Below are 11,637 nucleotides of genomic sequence, written 5' to 3' on the forward strand. Positions count from 1 at the left end.
CGAAACAATCCTGGTTATGTTTTTTTTTTAAATAACTTCTGTGAACTGGGGGCTTTCCAAAAAACATATAATCTTCAAACGTAATGTTGGAATACAAAATATCGTGAATATCTAGAGAAATTACCCGATGCAGTCCCACTCTCAGAAAACAAGAAGGACCTGAGAAAATTTTTTGGAGTACATATCACCAGAAAATTCGGTTTTTTGAAGAGATGTGCCAGTGAAAATGTCTACATAACCGAACGTTGGACCTTAGATCTGTTTCCGTGCCAAAGAATTTTGCCTTAGACTGTCTGCTATTATGTCACAATATAATATATTTTCTTTAAATTACAGTTGGCTTATGTAAAACTTTGCATAACTAGTATAATTTTAACTGATAATTTAACAATAAGAAGAAAATATGTTCTCAATAAAATATTGTTATTCATGAAAACTGTGCAGTTTTTTCCTCTTTTCCAACAATTTTAGTTTAGGCACCTAGATCTTTTAGAATTTCTAGGCTTCAGTTGACTCTAAATATGCTTTTCGTAGATGTGAATTTTTGCTGGTAGACCGGAGTTTGACAGATTTTGATTTGTTGGATAAAATGGAGGATGACGCTTAAAAGTATTTTGACAGCCTATGTGCCTTACTGGCTGACCTGTTCATAGTAACAATCCGCTTTAAACAGGTACTGGCAATTAATGTTCTCCATGATTTACATGTTACCTTGTTATTGAGAAAAAAATGCTCATGCCGAACTAGACATTCTTTGGGCTTATGTCGCCTGGAGGAATCTATAAAGTATGAATAATGAAGAAGTAGGTTTATGTTTATCTTCGTACCTATTTAGATAAGGGTAGAGTGGCTCTTGGGATGTTTATAGTCTTTAAATTGGCTACATTAAGTAATTTTTCCTGTATTTGGATGACTACGGAAGCGTTCCTACTGACCATTAAAGGAATAATTATTTTTCTATAGTTCTGAGTTTCTTCTCAGAAATTCTGAAAATAAAGTCACAAAGCGGGAAAACTTCTTTAATTTCTGAGTTTTTTTACTACTAGGACGTTTTTTCTACTGAAAAAATATATAATACAAGTAGTTAGAATTAGTACAGTTACTGTATTATTCGAAGATTGCTGTTGTGACCGATTTATCACAACTTCAATAAATTACTAAATCAAACTGTAATTCAATTACAGTATCCAGTCTTCGTTCGAATTTTTTCACTGTTTTTAAAAAACATGCTAGTGCTATAAATTGTTACAACGTTTTTGATGCTTTTTGCATGCTTAAAAACTGAAGGTTGAGAGATTCCATATGGTCCTCGGCCCGACAATGCGCAGTAGCCTGCTGGTCATGGAGTGGAAAGGGAAGTTGCGAGATCATCTGTGAGTTGGTTCCCCTCCACCTGCGATATCCTTCCTTGCCAGCCGCGGTTTCCCTCTCGCGCATCCAGGAAACCACATGGATGGGCACAGCCTGTAATTCTGTAATTTTATTAATTTTAGACCATAGAGTATAAAAGAAGAAGGAAACAGCGGGAAATCTGTCGCAAGATTTGATTTCACTGCACTCTTGCAATTTAGTACCCTCCCTAGCTCACTGGAAACAGAGCGTTCTAGTCTCTGGTTTCTATCTTTGGCGATTTAAAATTCATTATATGACATTGATCCCATCAACAACTAATTAACTACTTTACTTACTGCGGTGTGCACATGTTTTGCTCCAATATTATATATTATGATTGTTTTAAAACTTACAACTGTACATGTTATGGTTAAACAACTAAATGAATCCCACATTTTTATGTTGGTCTGTTAAACTGAAGAAATTCATTTCATTTTTCTAAGCTGATGTAAAATACCTAAAATCTTGATTTTATTTATTAAACTCTTATACCGTAAACATAGTACTTTTGTCAGTATCATCAACCTTGTACTGTATCGACTCTCCCCCTAATTCTGTTTGATAAGATCCTGCCACATGCCAGTGGCCATGGGACGGCAGATTAAGACGTAAAAGAGGATCAACCTCTTCTTTTCGTATAAAACAATCTTTGTCATTTTTAAAAGGAGTCATCAGACAATGTATGAGGGTGCAAAATCAAGATTTTGGGTGAATAGTCCATTAAACCTAGTTCAATTTGTTCAATTCCACTAATTCAATTCCAATTTGTTGATGTCTTTCAAAAATGTGACACTAGCACAGCCACGAAGCATTAAACCAACTCAATAGTAGATCCTGCAGTTTCGTGCATTTCAATTGTTTGATAAATTTACTTTAATAAAATTATTTACTACATATCCAATTTTATTGTTATTGGTTGCACACTACTGGTTTTCCAGTTGGCAGGAATATTTTATAACTTCGGATTTCATTTTTGAGACTACTTTTTATGTATTCATTAACTGAATTTAGTGATTTAAAAAAAAATGGTTATTGTCTAAATTGTTATATTCTTTCGTGTATTTTATGAAATACATTTAAGTATAGCACTTTTTAAAGTTAATAATAACTTCGCTGTTGCTGTGTTTTCATTTATAACTAATAAACATCAAGAAATGTATTTATGTATACATTTGTTTCATTGAAGTCTTGTATAAAATTAGATAATTAATGAAAAATACCCTTATTAATAATTTAGATTACATTTTATATGTTTATTATATTTAGTTCGTAAAGATATTGTATGACTTCAATCAATGCTTTATTTTTAAGTAGTTAGCACTGACTATTTATATTTGTTGAATACTTCATTAACTAAACAATCATGTTCGCACCAGTGAGAACATAACAAAACAGAGAAGCTACTAGGAACGCAAAATGATAAAGACTGCAGAGAATAAAACAAAAACAAAACTACTGAAACAACTTTATTCCTTAAGTTATATACAGAAAGAGATGTACTACTAGCTAGAGATGTTAGTTCACTTGGCTTTGGGCTTTGGTGGAACCCAGGCTTCTATCTTGGTCGGAGTAGTCGAGTATGGAACATACTGTTCAGGGGTTCCAGACTTATTCTCTTCATGATCTATCATCCAGGAGTATTTGGGTCTGTGAGGGTCCTATTTTAAGGGAAAATCAATTTTTAATAACTTAAAATTGAAAAGTGTAAAATTTAATAATTTAAATTTTTAATAACGTAACCTCAAAATGTGTTTGCTATAAGTATAAAATAATAAACATTTTAACATTTTTGTATATATTTTATTTGTACAATGTACATTTCAAATTCAAAGAATCCATCATCAATAGTGAAGTATACAAATTAAATTGCAATGATTGTCAAAACCATTACATTGGACAAACTGGCCAATCCTATATTTTAAGGGGAAATCAATTTTTAATAACTTAATTAACTGATAAATTCTTTTAATGAAGTTTAGAGGTGTTTTAAATCAATAACTTAATACACACTATATTGTAATCTAGTTACTCAAAGGAATATGGAAAGTTGAAATTATGAAGCATGATCGCTGTGTTCTGTTGATTTGAATTAAAGTAAAACCTGCCATATCTCCTCCTGCGACATCCGCTGTTTTTTAATCTGCAAGAATGGAATGCCAAGGTTCATCAATTTCTCCCACAAGTCGGCCGGTGGGGGAGGTGTAAGAGGGGGATGTTGTTTTATTTCTCCAAGACAATCTCACTCACGCTATTAAAACAAATTATAACCTTCGTGAGACTGTGATATCAGTGCTGTTTCTTCAGATGTCATAAATGTTCAACGGGACATGGTGGTGGGATAGTTACTTTTATAGCTTTTCAGTAAGTTAAGATCTGCATTTGAAATGTTGTGAATTACTAATTATTTTGTTTTTTCTCTAATAAATTTTATATTTATCCTAATGAATTTTATTTTTTGTATATAGGTAACCACAAACAATACTAATCTTAAATTTATAAAAATTCAAATGGACCAGTTCCAGCACAGTATTCAACATGCTCATAATTACATAATCAGTGGTGCATTCACTACCTATAATTAACTTATGTTCTTCATATCATAATTCAACATCCACCTTTAACTATATCCCAGCCTAAACTGTGGCCACATTCGCCCAGATATGACACTAAGAGTCTGCAATGCCGACACCGGCTGGTTTGGGCCCATGGTTGTGTGAGTGCGGTCAGCCTTCCATGTATGTATACTGTACATTATTTATCATATCTGCCTTATTTATTGAATATGTGAGTTTTATTGAATGTTACTTCAAGTGTTTTCATCTTAAATTGACTTTTGCGTTTTCGTACACCTGACGATGGGACTTTTGTCCCGAGCATAAAATATTGATTCTACATAAAACAAATATACTTTTGACAGGTACCATATATTTGTCAATACAAATTACCTTGAAAGGTGGAAGGTCGGTTTTGTAATGCAGCCAGCCGAACCACTCAGCTGGGACCTGACTTCCGTCGTAGTCTAGCCACACTTCGTCCGCGTATTCAACCCAGCGATTGCGGCCTGCAATACATGTACAGTGAACAGTATGAGAGTTTGAAAAATTATGGTTGTTTCTATTATATACTGTGTCCTACAGGCAAAACAAATTTTGTTCCGAAAATAGCTCAACTAAAGATCTCTAAAGTAATACTTGTGTATCATAATGGAATCTAAAATCTCACTTACTCATTAGAAAACCTTTAAACTAAGCATCTAGTAGGTAAATGTTTAAGCACATTTTATTAAAGCTTATTGTTAGACAAAAACAGGACAGAGAGAATAATAATTATTCTATTACATTAGTTAAACGGAGACAATTTACATGTCTATATTATAAAAATACGTTAATTTGCACCATAGGTTCTCATAATCTGATTCAAATACAGATTAAGTTAGAGTTAATTTTATTACAGATACAGTTAAATAACATAATAACGGGAATATTTAAAAAAAGGTTTTTATCTCTCTCTTTTTCTCAATAAACAAAACAAAATTTTAGTTGGTTTTTAATTCTGTGATGGTTTAATATTCATGTTTTGTACTTTCATTTATGCCTTTTGTTCCTCAAAATTTCACCAAAGCAGCAGGATACCAGAACCAGTTTTGTACTCAGTTACATAGTGTTTACAACGGTACCCTTTAGGGTACATGGATGTAACCGTATGGGATGTAAGATGTAATGTGGTATGTGATGTTACTGTCAATTTTATAGCTTCTCACACTAATCAAAGTATATATTTTTCTTATGGAGTAGCTATAATTTTGTATCTACGGATTTAAACAAAATTCAATGCACTCTCTTAACTCTCTGGTGAAAAAATGATGTATTATTATTCTCATACGTAGAGATACCTCGCTATGTTGAAACAGTTCTCTAATTAATAATATTTATTTTAATACCGGTACCACATATATTACTAGTTTTCTTCCTTTATGTGGACAAGAAGAGGTGTCTGATTTGGTCTAGTCAAGACACCTACAGTAATTTTATACATAAATAGGCCAAAACAGTTAAAATTTTGAAATACAAATGAATTAATAAAATGTTAAAATAAACTGCCATAATAATAATAATAATGATTGTTTTGGTGTGATTTTCAATATTAAGTTGATTTTTATAGTAGCCTACTCACATGAGTAAAACTAAACTAAAAATAAAATATTTCTTTTAATTAACGTAAAAACGAATTAGGTATATTAAATTACAAGACAAATAAAAGATAATATTACTCGCTCAATCCCTTCCATTTCTTTTTTAAACTTACGTATTTCGTAGATCTTAGAATGGGGTGCTGAGCGTTGTAACCATAAGGTCCAAAATATAAAAAAAACTCTACAAACTTCAGTTTATACCTATCATTAGCAGTTTACTCGATCAAAACCAATTAGTACCAATTTATATTGACTGACTGTAATAATTAGACAATGCAAATTTATAAATTTATGTTCTAAATAAGCTGTAAAATTCTTACCATAGAAGTAGTAGTTGTTTTCAAAATACTTATTGCCATATTTGTCCACGCCAACCAAAGTCCCTGTTTTCAATTCCTCCATCCTGAAAAAATGTTCAAAACCTTCATTATTTCAAATTTATAGCTGAAAATTATGCAAACCTAGTATAGGAGATATACATCAAAATAATAAAACATGGTGATATATGTAATTTCCTTAACATCTGAATTGCAACATCTGAAATCCTAGGGTATCAAATACAAAACCAATTAATTTCAAACATAATTTTCAAGTCAAACGTTTTTTTAGTGAAAATCAAGCAAATTTCAACAAAACATCTCTTTTAAAAATTATACGTCCCAAATGTAAATAGATTCAATATCCTACTGTAAGTTGAGTTTAGTCTTCTTCTGTAGGCTAGTGGATAGAGTCACAGCTCTCTAACTGAGAGATCAAGGGCTCAAATCCCGAGAAAGTCCAATCATGATATGTAATAATAGCCAAAGTGACCCAAACAAGCCAGCATAGCCAGGAACTGAGACTTAAAAGAGATTTTAAAAAGTTGAGTTTATTTTAATAATTTACAAGCACAAGCTTTCTTTGTAGTAAAAGAGTTTTTGATCATTTTGTTTGTTTGGTATGTCCTTTATACTTGTTTTAGGCTACATGTAAATATACAAAACTAACATTGTGGTCAATGGACTGTACATTTGACCATAATGTATAATTTTCTACTTTGTATTCTTGATGGAAGTGCGCAGGTTTTAACACAAAAGACATTTTTTGTTCTTCCACATTTAATTCCACATAAAATTAAGCTTTTAAAGATTACGTTTTAAGGACTGAAATCCACTAAAATAGTAATGAAAATGGATTGTTTACAATCCAAATATATTGTTTAGTTGGCAAAAATTTGTGTCTAAAGTTACTGGAATACTCCTTTGACAGGGAATTGTCCACTACAAATCAAACCTTGGTTAAATGTTATCTATTTCTTTAATGTAAAGGCTTGGTGATTATGCCTCACATGACTTTTTCACTAAAGCATTTGTTACTTAAACAATGTGTTGTTAAAAAGGCAGGAAAGCAAAAGGATTTATAATGTGATCATTCAGGAATAAGTTATAATAAGACCTTGGTAGGATTCAAGATATTATTACCACAAATCACCAATAGTTTAGATCTGTAGTCATTCACTAACTACATGAGCAGGTCTCAAACAATGTGACCAACAAGTTTATTGATATTGATTAGCGAAGTTATTGTTATCTAAAACTGTTAAAAGTTTCAATATTCTTTTGTTCAATTGTTTCCGGATTAAATATATATCTCTTAAAATGACTCAATTGCTTGCTAAATTCTATTCAGAAACTAGTGCTAGTCACAAGAGGCAATCCTCATCCTGCCTCATTGAATTGTGTGGGTAGATTTTAATAATTGGCCAGCCTACACTTGTTATTTGGTTGTTTTTATCCGAAGGAATAATTCTATATTACAATTTATTCAACTTAGCACATGATTTCAACTTATTAGTTATAGTAATTTTAATGCAAACGATAAACAGCTAGAAGTAACTAATATTTTGAGACTTTGAAAATGGCGACGAATATGAGGAAAATATGTGAAGATATTTCTCACAAGTGACTGTTTAAGTGGCTTCAACATGTGGATTTGATTCCTGGTAACCCATGGGAAAAGTTCTCTCCTCCATTTCACAAAAGCGGTTACAAAAGTTGGGCAAGTTATAAACATTGTAAGGTTTCTTTGATGTCTAAGTCTAGGCCATAGTTGATTTTGTTGTTTTGTAAAATATGATAAATTTATATTTTTAAAATTGTAATGTACAAGATTCTTTTTGCTACAGTAATTTATTATAACTCGTTTTGTGTATGATTTTTACCCATTGAAGTTGGATAATATATTGAATTGTTTGAGAATAGTAATCGAATAACGAGTGTACGCAGCTTATTAGTCTCCACAATTGTGTATATACTAATTGTTATAGGTAGTCCGGGGAGACTTTAATAAGCAGCCTTCACTTTGTTCAACTGTTTGTATCAAATGTTTCGATTGTTATCTGATGAAATGAAGGACTTTATATTAAAATGTATTTCACTTAACATATGACTTCAACTAATTAATGATAAATATAACAATCTTTATAATTTTTTTTGTACTGCAGAGAAGTGCATCTGTCTGAGGAGAATCCTTTTCTCCATTTCACAAAACCAGTTACTCACTGCTATTCAGGCATTCTATAAATACTGTAACGTATCTCTGAAATGTAGGTCTAGACAAAAGTTGGTTTTGTTACTTGTTAATGTCATTGTCATATTTATTTTATCAAGACAAGTAATGTATTATTTTTGTTGTTAGTGTAATATAGTAACTCTTGTTGCGTAAGATTATTGTATAATATCGAAGTTAGATAACATATCAAATTGTTCGATAATCATTGACTAACGAGTGTAGGCCGCTTATCACAGTCTCCCTGGTAGTCCTTTGGGTATTTATTCAATATATATAACTAATAATTTACAAAGATATGTATCTTGACATCAGCCAACCTAAGCACTGTAACAAGGATAAAAATAGGTTCAGGCACAATTTGAGGTATAAAATAAAGTCTAGAATATTTTAATTAAATGCCTTGTAAGATTTTAAATATGCTTTTTAATTTCTGTTTATCCATTACTTTTTGGTTCACTAACAAAGAAAACTCACTCACTATAACTATTTATATTAATATATAGGCTAATGGCTAAATACATACCTGAAGAGTTTAACAGCAGATCCAACTACACCACCATTTTGTTTTATGATACTAAAAAAGGTACCTAATTTATCTAATGCTAAAAGTTTCTTAAGTGACATTTTTACAAATATAATATAATTTATCACAACTTAATTTTATTCCAATCAAGGGTGATACACTTTTTAACCTTTGAGGTTACCCTTTAAACAACAAGACAGACGACTCCTAATTCACTAGATTGAGAAACAGCTGTTCGTGTTACTTTTTTTATTTATTCATTATGCTTTGATCTTTCAATTTTGAGTTTATTTTGTAGCCAGGAATGTATGTAAAATACTGACAGTTTTATGAATCAGAGTAAAATATCCTAAGTTTAAAAACAAACGGGAATTTTGATTAAACATTTTCTCTTTGGGAAATCTACACAATTTCAAATTCAGAGTTTTTACAACACTAGAAAGAGTTATCAAAATTACAGGCATTAATAGAATTAGGACTTAGCGCTCAAGTTAAAAGGCTGGAAAATACAGAATAAATGTAGAATAGTAAATAAATGATAGCATAAATGTAGAGGCGTCCCAAGTAATTAGGTAAATCGTTAGTGAGAAGCAGGAATAAGACTGGTCCCAGTACCGATTCTTGTGGCACTCTCAGTTGTACATTAATAACTTGTGATTGGGCTTTTTGTAATAAGTTGTTCTTGGTGTAGTGAATTTCTACTAACTGTTTCCTGTCATTTAGGTAACTCCAGAACCAGTCTGCTGCCTTTCCTTTTATACCCAAGTTCTTTAGTTTTTTAATGAGTACTTTGTGGTTTATATAGCCAGATGCTTTTGTAAACTCAAGGAATAGACTGATAGCAGTGCAGCCTTCTTCTAATTGGTCTATGCCATGTTCTACAAGTTCTATTAGGGCCGTGGCTGTGGATCGACCTTTTGCCTTTTATAAATCCATGTTGATTATTAGTTAAGAGGTTATTGTGTTCAAGGTGTTCCATTAGTCTTTTCAAAACAACTTTTTCAATGATTTTTGAAAATGTAGATATTAGTGAAATGGGCCTGTAGCTGCTCATGTCAGTGGTGGGCCTTTTTTATATTTTGGGTATACTTTGGCAGGAAAAATTCCCTGTCGTAGTGATCTGTTTACAATGTGAGTAAGGGGACCAGATAGTTCTTTTTACAGGTTTTAACTAGTTTTGATGAGATTTCGTCTGTGCCATAAGAGGTTTTTGGTTTTAAAGAATCTAGTGCCTTCTCTATTTCATTTATTGCTGTCTGTTAAAATTTTTTTTTTTTTTTTTTTTTTTTTTTTTTTTTGACTTTAATTAATTTACAATCTGTTTATATACAACAAACAATAAGTAAATTTGATGATAAATCTTAAGTCAAATAAATAAATGTTAAAAAAATTGAAAAGAATTGTTTATGAGTGGTGGTGGATCCTGTTGTGTGGGGTTCGTAATATTTAAGTGATTGTTTTGGAGGGTTGTACGAGTATGTGCTATGGAGGAAAAATAGTTGTTAAGGCAATTTGCTATTTCTATAGGGTCATGTATTATTTTACCCTATTTGTGGAGATAAATTAAATTTGGTTGTTTGAATTATGTCTGGCTGTCTTTTCATTATTTATTATCTGCCAGAGGGCCTTAGGTTTGTTTTCTGCAATGCTTATATGTGCTGCTGTGGATTCTTTTCTGAGGGTTTTAAGCTTCATGTCATAATCCTTTTTCCTGTCTCTCTTTTGCCCACAGTGAGTCCGGCGCATTGTTCTTTTTCTAAGGCTTGAATGTACCCATCTTTAAGTCTTGTACACTCGTTGTCCCAGATCTGGTTTTTGTAGCGTTTATTCTGAAATGTTTTCAAAGGGCAGGAGCTGTTTGGCTGATATTATGAAATATATTAAAGGCTGTATTTGTGCTTTCTGTTTGATAGACAGTGTCCCATTTTTGTCTAGCTAGGGTTGATTTGAAACTTTCCATTGAGTTGCTGTTGAAAATTCTCTTCTTTAAAAAGCTATTTTTTAGTTTATTAATAGCGGCTAATTGTCCTGTGTGATCTGAAAGGCCGTTCAAGATAACTGAAGTTTTTATTATATTTGGGCTTATGTTTATGCAGATCCAGTCTATTGATTTTGATGTTTCATGTGTAATTCTTGTAGGTGGGAGTTGTAACCTTGTAATGTTAAATGAAGTGAGAAGTTCCTCTAGTTGAGTATTGTCATTGCTTGCTTGTAAATTGTCAACATTTATGTCTCGCATGATTACTATTTGTCTGTGTGTGTTAAGGGCTTTGTCTAATTCTTCTGTTAGCATGTCAATAGCTTGTTCTAGTTTTGCACTCGGTGGTCTATAAACTCCTAGCAAATTTATTGTTTCCTTCTTTTTGAGTTTGATTTCAAAAAGGGCTGTCTCACAGATAAGTTCTGTATCTTCTTTACTAGTTTCAATCATCTTTATACAGTTCTTAAGGCCTTGTTTAGCATAACCTACTATGCCTCCTTTAATGTGTTTTTTCTTGAAAAGCCTCCAACAAGAGAATAGCCTTCTATGCTTGTCTTCTCTAAGTTTTCTTGTGAAAGTCAATGTTCTGTTAATATTAAAATATTTGGTTTACTGTCGCTCAGGAAATGATTTAACCTGTAAATTTTGTTCATAGCCAGTTAATGTTTTGATGAAGGAGTGTAGATTTGTTGAGCTTAATATTTAGATTTTTTTATGTGGCTGTTGTTATGGTCGCTCTTTTCCCTTCAAGAGAACTTCTAAAATGAGTTATTGTTCTGTGTTTCTACAGTTTTCAGAATATGAAATCGTTGTGATTGTTTCAGGGCAAGTGCTATTTGAACAATGTAGAACCTCTTGTCTTGTAGTTTTCTCAGTGTTTGTTATAAGTCTGCTATAGTTTCACCAGGGCTAAGTGTAGTGGCTGTGATGGGAGGTGACATTGTCACTTTGAGTTTTTCCTTAAGGAGTTCAGACTGTTGTAAAACATTTCCAACTTTT

The 11,637-nt window shown here is 31.9% G+C and overlaps 1 protein-coding gene across 1 annotated transcript; it reads right to left on the reverse strand.

Annotated features, from left to right (window-relative positions):
* Positions 1 to 2,841: 2,841 nt before the first annotated feature.
* Positions 2,842 to 8,882, reverse strand: LOC124367292 (probable NADH dehydrogenase [ubiquinone] 1 alpha subcomplex subunit 12). The gene is made up of 4 exons (XM_046824010.1): positions 8,658 to 8,882; positions 5,905 to 5,987; positions 4,338 to 4,453; positions 2,842 to 3,050 (listed from the first exon to the last, which is right to left on the reverse strand). Exons 1-4 carry the CDS (start codon positions 8,756 to 8,758, stop codon positions 2,913 to 2,915), a joined length of 438 nt encoding a protein of 145 aa, XP_046679966.1. The 5' UTR covers positions 8,759 to 8,882; the 3' UTR covers positions 2,842 to 2,912.
* Between the last annotated feature and the right edge of the window lie 2,755 nt (positions 8,883 to 11,637).

This window comes from Homalodisca vitripennis, chromosome 8 (genome assembly GCF_021130785.1).
Source record: "Homalodisca vitripennis isolate AUS2020 chromosome 8, UT_GWSS_2.1, whole genome shotgun sequence".
In the NCBI taxonomy this organism is placed as follows: Eukaryota; Metazoa; Arthropoda; class Insecta; order Hemiptera; family Cicadellidae; genus Homalodisca; species Homalodisca vitripennis.

Excerpts from the sequence above, each read along its gene's own strand:
- LOC124367292 (XM_046824010.1), bottom strand. The coding sequence starts at position 8,758 with ATGTCACTTAAGAAACTTTTAGCATTAGATAAATTAGGTACCTTTTTT. Across the intron at positions 4,454-5,904 it reads AAACAACTACTACTTCTATG|GCCGCAATCGCTGGGTTGAA; the intron begins GTAAGAATTTTA and ends CATGTATTGCAG. Across the intron at positions 3,051-4,337 it reads CCGACCTTCCACCTTTCAAG|GACCCTCACAGACCCAAATA; the intron begins GTAATTTGTATT and ends CCCTTAAAATAG.